Consider the following 13,751-nt stretch of genomic DNA (forward strand, 5'->3'; position numbering starts at 1 on the left):
TTTTGGCAGCCACCACTCCCCACAGGCTTGCCTGTCTGTTGCTGCCTACTGTATGGCTTCCACTGCAGAAATGATGTGATAACGCTAAAACCAGTTTGGCACTTTCCACATGAGAGGACGAGTGTATTCCCCACCCTGGAAATGCAGCCTCCAGCTGTCTTGCCCTGTGCCAGAGGTTTCTTAATACTCTGGAATTAGCTGACTAAGAGATGCAGCAAACTAACAGAGCATTTGCTATCTGTTCAGGCTGCCTAAGCTTTCCATCAAATAAACTTTGGTTTGATTCTCAGCCCTTTGGGAATGCTTGCCCACAGCTAACATTTGCTACCCCAAATAACCCCGTGGTGACCTTCGCCGCAAAGCTGCAGCCAAGAAAAACCCTGTTTAACATAACAGTGCACATCTTAGCACATCAACTTGAACCATCCTGACCTCTGAGCTGCCAGGGTCTGTACAAATTAATTTTAACAATAGACAGTGTTGAAAGGAAGGAATGTTTCAAAGGAATTAAAAAAAATCTCCCTTATCCATCTCTTCTCATTTAAGAAATAGTCAGGAGGCCTACTTTAGAAGAATGAAAAGTGCTCCTCGTTGCAAAACAATGGGCTTTATAAAGGGAGGGGGAACTCTTTGGTTTCTTGCATCTTAGCTTGGCAAGATGAAATTTCCCACAAGTGGGTGCTGCTTCTGGAAAATCAGCCTTTAATTTCCACTGGGGAATTGCCTTTATTTCCTGGGATGCTGCAAAGAAACCATTGGGGTTTGCCTTTCTTTTTCATAGCTGCTGCTAATACTTCTATTAAGCAAAAAAAGAAAGTCTTCCCTTTCTGCCCACTTCACTGGTTTGTACCTTGCCTCATGTTTTCCATGGCTTTTGTGTGAATGGCCAGACTGAGAAAGGAATAAAGCCATTCTCCATATGGTAGTTGGAACTTAAATCAGTTACTGATTGAAGGAGCCCATCAGGAGGGAGATACATGGGAAAATGAGGTCTTCAGCCTCTGGGGCAAAACAGGCTTATCACTCCTGCTGAAGAGGAAGCTGGGTTGGGTTAAGTCTCCTGTGTTTCCCCAGGGGTAGACTTATTCCTCTGCTCCTCCTCTGCAGCAGCTTTGACCCCAGCAGTCTGTAAGTAGGGAGGATTATTACAGCAGGGGGGGTGAAGTTGAAGACAATAAGAAATGCTAATGATAATTTAAAAACTTGTGTAGAATTGCTTTAACAGTTTAAAAGTTGTATGTTGAGCATAGGTAAAAAAGATGGAAGCTTATCCTGAAGCATCCAGTGGGCTTCAGTAACTGCACCCATGAAACCACCTGTTTTTATTTATTTAGCCAGCGTAATTTGTTGCAATCGCCATTTCTGGTTTCCTACACAAATGCTTTTCTCTTTGCAATTGAAATGTGCTGCTGAAGGCAGCACAGGGCAGGAGTCCAAGTGCATCCCCAGATGGTGCTGAGGAAGATACCCCCTTGAGCAGCAGAGGGGTCTGCTGGAGGATGGTGGGGAGCAGCGTGGAAGGGCTGCCCTCTCCTCCCAGACATTTTCAAAGCCAGGGACTGTGAGGTGTGAGAAGCTGCAAGGGCGGAGGGGGAGAGGACTGGATGTTTAGTGTAGAGGGAGATAAGATAAACTGATATTTCTCTGAACTTCGTGCAGCTTTCGACACACAGCCTTCAAGATCCTGTGAGGTTGTAGAGGTCCTCTTGCAATTAATACAGTAGTGACCTTGAATTTGCTTCCAGCTCAGCTGTACTGCTGGAGGACAAGGCATTTCTTGTGAGCAAAAAACATTAAAGCAGCCCAGAGATTTGCCTGCATAGCTCCAGTCTTCAAGAGATTTGGGTATCCTTTCTGAGGCCCCACTTGCAACAAGGAATTGCAGATAAGCTTCTGCAGTAGTTAATGTGCAAAGTTTTTGGATTTATTCTCACTGGTGCCTCTCCTTTTGCTTGTAGTGTTGACAAATATACTGTTGGATGCTGTTTTTTTGTTTTATGTGGGTATTTTTTTGCTGCACAAAGAAGCTAATCATATGCATGCTAATATGTGCATGCTGACCAAGATGAGTGTGCTTTCATGACATAAGTGTTGTGGAGGGGTTGGGGGGGCAGATTTTTGTTACCTTTAATTTAAAAATAATTGACAATGCATCTCAGTCCTTTTTCATATTTTAGGCTGAATACTGAGTCTTGACTTATTATGCTGTGGTAGTCTGCTGTGCCAAACACATATGATCACAGACAATTAGAAATTTGTAGTTTCAAGCCTGAATTAGGGTTAAACCTTTCTATTTCTTAGCAACTTCTGGTTACAAGATGCAACAAAATTTGGGGGGGGGGGGGGGGGGGGGGGCGGAAATGAGTAAGTTGTAGGATTTATAGATTAAATTGTGTCTGGACTTGCTACGTGACTCGGTGCAAAATATTAGTGACCTCCTCCTTTATGACTTTGACTTCCTGCAAGCTTATCTGTTAAAAAGATCATGCGAGATGCTTCCATTGCAGATCTTGTAAGAAATGTATATTCAGCAGGAGAAACATCTGACTGAGCAAAGACTAACTTACAAAGTGGTTTGGAAGCCACATGTTGAAAAGTGCTGGGGAAACACATCAGGGAAAATGATAAAAAGAGATGAAAGCAGTTCAGATGGGTGAAGAATGCTGATTTTAAAATGCAAACCATCTGAACACTGATGAGTGGGCAGGTTGCAATAACTTCAGGGCAGACCTAACTGGCACAACAGCCAAATACTGTAAGGCAACTCCCACAGGACATCACCTGCAGTGATTTAAAATTGGAAGGTGTGGGAGTGTTGAGGTACTGCAGAGAGCAATCTTGCAGCAGCAGAGTGCAAGTAGGAAATGGGTCAGTTGGAGTAATAGCTTTCTTCCGTGTGGTTTCTGTGAGCTGAGCCAAGCCAAACATATGTGGAGCACTGGGTTATCACAGTCATGATTTTTTTCCCTCTGTGTATTAGAAATTGCAATGAAATTTGGTCATCCGAGCGTAACTTTATGAATCCTCCCTCTGGCTGGACACTGCCTTGAGCCCCAAAGTCAGCTGTCTTTATCGAGATCATTAAAATAGACTGTGTTTGGAAACGTAGTAGTGTGGTCTCACATTCTCAGGAGGTCAGCAGAAACACAGCCTGAAGCATCTCTGCTAAAACCACCTGCGGTTTGTTCTCGCCTCTGCATTGTGGTGGTGATTTCCCCATTTGTTCTGAAACAACTGCATGTGTGACCACACTGAAGTGGATAAAGGGGCTGACCCATAAAAAAAAAACCCACCAAAAACAAAAAACAAAACAAAAAAACAGGAAAACCCTCTAACATGTATCTCCCTACTGTGTCAGTTCCACGCACGGGGGTGTTGGCAGCAGCAGAGGCACAGTGCAGGAATGAAGGACAGAAAGAGAACGTCTTACGTTGGTGTTACTGCTGGGTCCTTTTTCATGTGAAAACACAGTCTTAGTTACAGCTTTGGTTTAAACTTTGCACTCAGCTTTGATGTACTTTAGCAGCTTGCAGAAAGGTGATAGTGTGTGGTGGCTGTGGTTTTGGTCCCTCCTGATGGCCAGGGTGAGCAGGCAGTGTGTTATCACAGGCACAAAAGCTGTTTGGACATGGTATGATGAGATGGTGGCTCCTGAGGTGCAGGCTGGTAATGAAATCCAAGCTTGCCCCTGCTCCCGTTCCCCTTTGCTGATCACAGCTGGCTGGTACAAGTGGCTCTTAAGTCCCACCATTAAGTTGCCATCCAAACAAATGGGTTAGAAAGAAAACTCCAGAAGGAGGGGTTTGGCTTATTTTTAATTTGGATCAGGTGAGTGATCTGTCACTAATTAATACACTGAGTTACACTCATGATGACTGTGGTGCAGGGAGGTGAATGGTAAGGCTTATGGGGGGGATTTGCTTCAGTCAGCCTTGTAACTGATAGTCACACCACTTGATTAAGCAAGCGAGTTCGTGTAAGGGCATAGTGTGCTCCATGGTCTAGCAATGTGGTATGTATTTTCCTTGGAACACAGCCCCCTCAGTCAAACTTTGTTTCATTTGGACCATACATCCCTCCCCTAATGCACAAGCTGTCCAAAACCCCCAGGTATTAGTAGGGCACATATTTCTAGGACTAGGTCTGACATTCTCTACCCACACCCTTTATGTAAATCTCAATCTTATCCTAAAGGAATGTATTTAGATAGTTGTGCCACCTATTCTCCTTTTTGGAAAATCCAAACCCCTGGCACCTTGATGTGCGCAACTCCTTCATGCCACTTCAGCATCCGTAGCAGAGGTACAGGAGTTATTCTTACTCTGGTCTGATACCAGGCAAGAAATGATGGAGCCACTGGGGCTGTGCCAGTTCATGCCAGCTGAGGAAGAGGTTCCCCTCTGATCCATTTGTGTGATGCTCTACCCTTCACCCCCTGATGATATGCACAGCACAGCATCCTTTCCAGGCTGTGGGCAGAGGAGGGATGCAACATAGAGCTTGTGCTCCCTGCCTGGTCCCTTTGGAGACAGGCTTGCTCACCGTTTCCCTGCGTAAGGACTTCCAGTGGTGAAGAGAAGACAGCTTCTTTTGCACCCACTGTGCATGCAGCCGGGCATGGGCTTTGCTTTTGCTCTCTTAATGCTACGCTGGGTATAGCAGAAGCAGGCAGGCACATGCTCTCCCTGAAGGCAGGATCCAGTGTTACTGTAGAAACTGGCCACCAGCTTCTTCTGTAGCTAGCAGCTGTCACGGTGTGGTTACAGCCAAAGCGTGTCACTCCTGCAGTGTCTGCGGGCTCTGGAGTTTGTTTCTGCTACTGAATCCTTTGTGCTACTGCCTGGAGATTAATTCTGCACCATCTATCAATATGTGTTAAGATATCTCTGAGTTGTTTTTGCTTTTGAACGATTTTTAATAGCATTTGATGTTCTCTACAGGTTTCATTTTCCTTCACCAATACTTCAAGGCGCAGAGGAGCTGGTAAAGGCATTGCCATGAAACCTAACTTGAAGCAATGGAAACAACTCATGCTTTTTGGTATCTTTGCATGGGGCCTGCTTTTCTTGGTGATATTCATCTATTTTACAGATAGCAACACTGCTGAACCAGTTCCAAGTTCTTTTTCTTACATAGAAACTAAGAGACTTCTGCCCCTTCAGGGCAAGCAGAGAGTCATCATGGGAGCCATCCATGACCCATCATTCTCTGAAACCATTGATGGGAATGAAGTACTTCTTAATGAAGATCTCCTAGGTACTTTTAAATCGGGGACTGGAAATTCTAAGAAATGGACTGTATTGGAAGAGGCCTTTAGAAATGAAGATGAGTTTTTTCCACCCCAGTTAGGAAGAAAATCAAAAAGTGCTTTCTACCAAGTGAATGATGATTATTTATTTGCTGCTGGTCAGCCTCAGTCGCACCACCACCTTCAAGAGATAGAAAAATTCATTTCGGTTGATGTGAATAATCCAAAAGGAAATATTTTACAGAACAGCTGGAGCCATCAGAGAAGAATGAGGAGAAGGAGCACAAAGCATAGGAGAGGCCAGATGCTTGATGAATCTGATGACTGGGATGGGCTGTATTCCACAATGTCGAAATCCTTTCTTTACAAGCTTTGGAAAGGGGATGTCTCTTCCAAGATGCTAAACCCTCGACTGCAGAAGGCGATGAAAGATTATTTGAGTACCAATAAGCACGGGGTGCGGTTCAAGGGGAAACGAAACAACAAGTTGACAGGAGACCAGCTATTCTGTGAGCTAAAAGAAAGAGTGAATGTGAAAACAATAGATGGCAAGGAGGCTCCCTTCTCCACTCTTGGATGGGAAAAGCACGTTCCCCAAATTCCACTGGTCAAATTATATACACATGGCTTTGGGAGCTGTGCAGTAGTTATGTCTGCTGGTGCAATACTGAACTCCTCTCTAGGGGATGAAATAGGTGGGTGAAATGCATCTATTTGTGTGTGTATATATATGTATATGTGTGTCTTTATGTTTAAATTTAAAAAGTTTCACGCTTCTCAAGCACAGATCTGTGAAGTCTGGTTGTTGTCTCCCACTAGAGTTGCATGAATGTAAACTAATGGACTTCAGTGAGGCTGTTCACTTTCAGAACAATATAACTGAAAGGAAAATCAGGCCTGAAGTCATAATCTAATTTAAAGAAAACAATGATGCTTTCTTATCATATTACAGCTTGTAGTAGGGAGGCAGAACTGATTTCATCAGATCTGCCATATTCAACATTTGTGTGCAACGTGCATTGATTTCTTCAGTAGATTAGGGCTATCTTCAGGTTTTATTCTGCAAAGCTGTGTTATACTGGTCTTTATTTTGCAGCAGCTCATGAGAAACTGCTGTTGTATGTCTGTCCCAGACATTTGTCTCCATGTCAAGGAGCAGTAGAGTGTCCTCTTCATCTCTTGCTAGTTTAGAGTTGACAGGGATAAAGAATTCAGACCCTCGAGTAGCTTCATGCACTGAGATCAAGTCCCCTGGCCTCTTTTCTGAGACTGAATTTAAATGAGTTCAGGTGTGTTCACCCATTGTTTTCCCATTGCTACACTGAGTCAGTGAGGTTACCGGGGTGCTGAGATGTCAGTGTCACTCAGAATCCCCCACCTCAGGGTGAGAGTTTTGTAGTAGCTATTCAGAAAAGGATGGTGGGACCATAAAACGAATCCAGGTCACTTCTATTTTTTCTTTTCAAATATTCCTACTACCTGTGTTAATGTCTCAATAGTTCTTCATTTTAGTAGTACATGTGCAGTATGCTTAGAGTGTTGAAAGAAGGATGAAAGGTTTCAGAACTTGTTTCTGAAACAAGAAGAGTTATCTCCTTCAGCTCTCTATAAAAAACCTTTTGATGTTCGCTCATTAATCCTCCCCATCTTCCAGGACCTCACATCCCAATACTTGCCTCATCACTCTGTGTCATCTCTTTGACACAGATAGGTTTTCTTTAAATCTCTGGGATATATTGGAGCTTCTAGGATTATCAAACTCCTGCAATAGGCTTCCAGCACGGCAGAGGTGCCCAGCTAGCCTGCAGCTAAATTCACACCAGGGTAACCCCTAATTCCATTGGAAGCCTCACTGATGTAGAAATCTTTGGGGTGAAAAGGCTTAGCAGTTCCTACCTTCTCCAGCATGTTATCTTTGACTGAAACAGAATCTTCTGTCAGTGTTCTCCAGTACAACCAGTTTACACCAGTATGTATTAGTGCTGTACTGTAGAGTCCATAGCACACTGTAACATATTTACATAATCACATATTACAGCATGCTTCAGGTTATATTTGCACTCAGGTGCAGCCCAGGCATGGACTTGGGTGCTTGACATGGTACCTGGGGCCTGCTTGCTCCTGTGTGTACCCATTTTCTTAGGAAGCTTCTGGGCACAGAAGCTTATGTCATTTCCTACAGAAGAACTTCAGATTTAAATGGGAAATTGTCATCTGATGCCACCTAAAGGGAGGAAGACTGGGTTTGAAAAAGTCCACATAGAATTTTCAGATCTCATACATGTCGTGCCAGGAGATTTTGGGGCACCAGGAATCACATAAGGTTTTTAATAAGACTCTCTCAGGGCAGCTACCAGTGACTGAGGAGAGGATTTGGCCCAGACTGTGGGGGCCAAGTGACTGCTTATAGCAATAGTAGACAAAGGAGAGCGATTTTAAGCTAAAAGAGAGGAGGCTTAGATTAGATGTTAGGAAGAAATTCTTTACAGTGAGGGTGGTGAAGCCCTGGAACAGATTGTCCAGAGAAATTGTGGATGCCCTATCCCTGGAAATGTTCAAGGCCAGGTTGGATGGAGCTCTGAGCAACCTGGTCCAGTGGAAATGTCCCTGCCTATGGCAGGGTGGTTGGAACTAGATGGTCTTAAAGGACCCTCCCCACCCAAACCATTCTGTGATTCTATGGTTTATTCTCCCAAGAGAGAAAAAAATATCTATGAAAGAAGCAGCGAAGGACATTTCCCTTTATAGGCCTTTAGCTCCCTCTTCTGTGTTCCTATTAGAAACACAAGCAAAAATATTAATTTATGTTCTGCCTTTTGCCCTCCTCTCCCCCACCCCTCTGACTGTTTTTAAATGAAAGTAGGCATGGAAATACTGTGCAAGTATATCAAACACTCCCATCGTGTTCATGCAATTAATTGAGAGAACCAGTTACTTTGGCATCACAGGAAGTAACAGGGATCTGTGATCAAACCTGACTTTTTTTGATCATTAAAATGCTCATCTACGAAGACATACTAAGATTAAAATAAGTTTATTTAAAACCGACTGTTTTTGGGAAAGAAGAAGTTTTTCATCTGTATATGAAGAACCAGCATGAGTGTTGTTGAAAATGCATCACACTGTCTCTCAATTAAGCTGCAAATCATACAATTCCCATTTCATAATTCAGTTCTCATTCAACAGATTGTCTAAAAGTTGTCAATCATGGGTCCAAATGTATGTTCTTAAATTCGTTACCACAAGCTTGTGTTTTTCTTTTCTTTCCCCAAATATGTGAAGTACCTGCAGATTCTATTCATTTTCTTCAGTTCCTGCACAATCAAGATGCTTGGTAGATGAAGTCTAGGTGTTGAGGCTGGGGCTGTCCCTCCATGGGGACACAGAATAAATTCCACTCCTTAGGTTCTGAAGAGCTGGGTTTGGTGGGCATCTTTTCAGACATGAGTATTAATGCTAACGTGTGTGTCTGAGATCAGACTGCTGGCTGCATGCCGCACTGTGTTTGTCTGTATGGAGTACAAGAAGTGCAGAGTAAAGGAGGGAAAAGATGAAAGATCCCAGTTTGATAGGAGCAAGCTAAGACTCCATTGAAGGATGTTGATTATCTTTGGAGACTTCTGCCTCTTCCAGTGTTTGAGCTACAGAGAACACATTTTAAATGACTACAGATGAACAGCTATACAGACTACCTGTGGGTTAAGGCATTTCATATTCTCAGCTTCCATGGATAGAAGGGATAAAAACCCACCAAATACCGGCTACAAGCAGGGGCCATTGTTTCTAGACAGTGGATAAAATGTCTTGCTCTCCTTCACACCTATTGGGCTTTGAGATCCCCTTAAAAGTAGCACTGGGAAGGTGAATATCTCTTATCCAATGGAGGCTTGCATGTGGTGTCTGCCCTTGACCCATACTTGACCTAGAGCTGCTTTCTCTTCTCCATGACTCCAAGGTCAACTGCTGGTGGAGTAACTTTGACAGTTCAACTCTGTTAGATCTCTGCTACCAAGGGATCCTGAGGTTTCTTTGTGTGAGCAGATGTGTGGGCTGGCTTCCATACAGAGGCTCTTTAACATTTGTACTGATCTTGAGAATAAGTACACAGTATGATTAATAGATTTGGGGTAGTCTGAGATTTTCAGGTATTATAAAATGCTGTGAAACACAAGCTTATTGTTAAGCATTGTTGTTCATTCAAATCTGCAATTAGATATCCTTGCAGTTTACATGCTTTTGCATGGAGTAATTCTCTGTAAATTTTATGATAGAAGTAGTGAGCAATTGCATGTAGTGGGTGTACTAATAGTTTTCCCACAGTAAGTCTATCCAATTAAGAGAAGTATTTTAGTATTGCATGCTAAATTAATAGATGAATCTGAACTTTTTCCCAGTGGGCTTTTATGTTAATAATATGTGGCAGATGCAAGAGGATTTTTGTTTGTGCATAGCAGAACATTCATCATACTTAGAATACCCAGATTAGGACAAATGTGTAAGCTTTGTATTAGTTTAGATAACTGGTTTTATCTTACTGTTCTGTATACTAAGAAAAAAGAGTTACCCCCTCATTTGTGCTTCTAGATTCTCATGATGCTGTTTTAAGATTTAATTCTGCTCCAACACGTGGCTATGAAAAAGATGTTGGCAATAAAACAACCATGCGGATCATTAATTCTCAGGTAAGATCTTCCTTTTCAGAGTTCAAGTCAATGTCTCTTCTGTACAATATGACAGCAAGTTAATAACCTCTGAAAATATGTTGGGTAGTATGGGAAGCAGGTAGTGATTCAACAGTTGTCATACAGAGAAGGTGAAAGTTTTCCCTTACAGGGATGTTTGCACTGCTGTCAGTGTAGAGTGGCTCGATAGCCTCGTTTCAGAGAACCAGTTTGTAAAGTTTCTCATGTGAACTAATCTGTAAAGGCTCTGCAGGGTGCCAGAGAGCTGTTAGTACAGAAGACCTTGACCTCCTGGAGAAGCCATTGCCTCCAGGATTTTCATGGAGCTCAGGCTGTGGTGATTCCAAAGCTGTTTTCTCATATTTTCCAGTTCCCCAATTATTTCCTTGCTGGAAGGCAAAAGAAATGGGAACTGAGTTGTGTAACACTAGGCAAGTCATCATGGTTTAAAAATTCGGAAAGAACTAGTACAAAACTTTAGTATGTACTGGGTATTATACATCAGGTGAGTTTGTCATCTGAATGGAAACAAGAGAAAATGGGATTTTCTGTGTATGGGTGTAAATAAACAATTGTGACTTGAGCTACAGTGACACCTTATGGTTGAGATTAGTTTCTCAAGTTCAAAATTGCTATTGCCTGAATTCCTGTCTTGGGCAAACCAAACCTCTTTGCTCTTTATGAAATGCAGACAAAAAATCAGCAACATAATTTCTGTGAAAATTTATGAAATACTGAAATGAGTTTACTTAGTCAACACCAGGAGTATGGGTGGCCATGTGGTATGCTCTGCACATATTGATTCTTGTTGAAGGATACCAAAATTTTCAGTTACTGTAATTTTTTTGAGTTCATTTTTTCTTTTGCTTTGACTGGCTGCCCATGCTAAGTCTGTTCTTGGTGGGTGTTTTCTTTATGTGAATAAGTTCGTGTTCTTTGCCATCAAAAAGAGGACTGTTCACTGTTGGTCTCTTCACATTCATTTTGTAGGTATTTGTGAGGCTGCAGAACAGACTAGATCTTGGAAGTGATTTGGGTTAAATATGCCCCCTTTCTTTTGTTTGCAAGAAGAAAGCAGAAATATCTTATTCTGCCTTAAGTGCTGTAATCAGTGCATCAGGGAACATGGATTTTCATGTATTTTATTTCACTTTTTTTGGTTTTGTTGGTTTTTTCCCTTTTCTTTGATGATTCTCCATTTTACTGTTAGCCACAATGTCCTGACATTGACCATGCCTGAACTCCTGAACTGGGCAAGGATAAAGGTTTAGAAACTCTTCATAGTTTACTAGATTCAGTAGACTTCCTGTAGAAGAGAGAAATATTCTCAGGGAGTGATCTGAGCTTTTTAGCTCCCCAGCAAATTCAGAGATTGTGGTTAAATTAGTTACTCCCCATGCAGGGCAGACTGGGGTCCTCTGGCTCCCAGAGCTGCTGCAAAAAATTCCCACTGGGATGGTAATGGAGGGAGGGTCCTGTGGTCTTCTCTTCTGCACTGTGTGAGGCTTGCTCCCCATAAGACCTCTCAAGAAAACAGAGAGCAAAGTTCTGGCCGGGTCAGTTCACACAGCTTCCTCACAAGTGTTGTTTGTATTCCCACCAGCTTTGTGCTCCTTTAGAGAGGTTAGAAGCCATCCATGGTGGTCTGTCCACCTGGTGAGAAATTAGCCTTGCCCTCTCTGAGGGTGAAATCTGCACAGGCCACTTGATGGAAGTTGCTTTCCCTACCTGTACTGTAGCTGGGTTGCTTGTACTGGTTTAGTGATCCCCCTCCCCTCCTCGCTGTTGGAAACTCCTGCATTCACTTAATTAAAAGGCTGCTGTGGCCCCTCCTTCCTTCATATTCTCCACTGTGAAAGCCCAAAGGACATGAAGGGAGCCTGTGCACTGACTGCAATAACAGCAATAATAGATACTCTTACTGCAGCAAAAACTCATAGGTGCGAATGCAGACTCACTGAAAGTGAAATTTGTGTGGACAGCACCTCCAGAGGACTCTTGTTTACTGAAAGGCAAGTAAGAGCTCCTTTGTGTGGTAAGTGTGGAGCCAAGCTTTTAAAATCTTGGCCTTTTGGTCAATTTGCTCTGTATACTCAAAAAGGTGTTTACATTCTGAAGTGAAAATTGTTCTGAGAAATTAAGTTGGGGATGCTGATAGCAGCATGACTAATTCTGTTCTTACTGTAGAGGGCTGATGGAAATCATTAAACTCAAAGTTTATAGTAGGAAGAATATTGCTATGGCAACAATATTATTTTTCTGAAGAAAAATATGCATAATTAAATATGGCTCATTGGATTCTAAAGGGAAATGAAAATTATTATGAATTTATTTGTCTGGATTGTTGATTATTTTAACAGCTGGAAGAAAATTCATGCTGTTTTGACCAATGCTGAACTGCCTGGCATTAGATGCACCAGGAATCAAAGAGGGTTCTGGAAGGGGTGAGCCAGCAGGAGTGAAGAGTAGACTTCCAGTGTGGTGGGATGATCAGGCAAAGTACTGGGAGATGCAGGAAGGAGAGCAGTAGATTGGAGCAAAATGACAATTCCTTCAAAAATAGCCCTGTAACATGCCTGTTGTTGGAATTGTTTCTCTAGGTATTCCAACTTGTACAGTCATGGTCTAATTTGAATTTTTTTTAATTGAAGTGACACTGACTTTCTGTTAAAATGAGAAAACCATGAAAAAGGTGGTTGGGGATGGGTGGCAGAGGAAGACATTACCCTTGGGGGCTGTAGCCCTTCAAAGAAAGCTGCTGTGTCCAAGAGGATCCCACAGGTGATCCAAAATACTGTTTCATTTTCAAGTTCCAGAGTACAGGGTAATATTGATACAGAATAACACAGCATCTCAAGTGGTACCATCACATCCCTCACAGATGGAGAGTAATTCAGCATACTGCTACTTCAGACCGTTATGAGTGCTGTTTATGGCTAAGCTTTTTTTGTATATTTTTTTTAACAAAACAAGATGCTTAAAATCAACCAGAACTGAAGCATAACAAACAGCAGCGTGGGTAGGACTGTTCACTTGAGAGAAGGATTTGCCATTTTTCTGGATCCCACTTGCTTTTAATGCTGTGGAATTCTTTGCATTTGTGTTTGCAGATTCTCACCAATCCAAACCATCACTTTGTTGACAGCTCCTTGTATAAAGATGTTATCTTAGTAGCCTGGGATCCCGCTCCCTACTCTGCAAATCTGAATGTGGTAAGATATCCACTTAGACATTTCTTCCCAACTATTTGAAAGTACTGGAGAAAATGGATTTACTGCTTTAGTCTCCTGGTTCTCCCTTTTGACCATGTGCCCCAGGTTTTGTCTGTGTCTCAGTGGAGAATGCTATGTCTATAGGAATTGATCAAAATTGGTTTATTGGTCAAAAACTTTTTAGTAGCCAGCAATTATGCTGAAAGGGACCGTTCTGAGATGCTAGGATAGATGAATGGTGGCATTTGTTTGATAACACATTGCTATTTTCACATAACAGTGAGTTTTCTGTGTGTTTGCCAAGCAGGGAACACCGCTAGATTTCAGAAGTAGGTTTCATCAGGAAAGGTGGAAAACTGCATCAATTTCTCCCCATCTTCCCCTCTGCCTTCCCAAACAAAATACAACAGTGAAAGTCTCTCTGGTGCCTTCCCCATTTCTCAGGCCTCCTCCTCAGAGTATTCCCTTTATGTCCACTGTCCCACAGCCATCTGTGCCCTGCTGTCCACCCCCTGACTGAGAGCAGCAGATGTCCATCTGCTTGTCACTGGGGGAGTCTCTACTTTGGCTGCTGCTGCAGCTCCAGCAGACAAGTTGATCTGATGGCTT

At 42.6% G+C, this 13,751-nt stretch overlaps 1 protein-coding gene across 2 annotated transcripts in view; it reads left to right on the forward strand.

Moving 5' to 3' along the window:
* Positions 1-13,751, forward strand: part of ST6GAL2 (ST6 beta-galactoside alpha-2,6-sialyltransferase 2) — a gene marked incomplete at both ends in the record, with an annotated part of 45,781 nt that overhangs the window by 19,822 nt on the left and 12,208 nt on the right. For both annotated transcript variants that reach the window (XM_084201333.1, XM_084201332.1), the window contains 3 exons: positions 4,941-5,943; positions 9,833-9,930; positions 13,041-13,142. In XM_084201333.1, coding sequence (XP_084057459.1) covers positions 4,998-5,943; positions 9,833-9,930; positions 13,041-13,142 — 1,146 coding nt within the window. The remainder of the gene's footprint in view (positions 1-4,940; positions 5,944-9,832; positions 9,931-13,040; positions 13,143-13,751) is intronic.

This window comes from Fringilla coelebs, assembly GCF_963513975.1.
Source record: "Fringilla coelebs genome assembly, chromosome: 2".
NCBI lineage: Eukaryota > Metazoa > Chordata > Aves > Passeriformes > Fringillidae > Fringilla > Fringilla coelebs.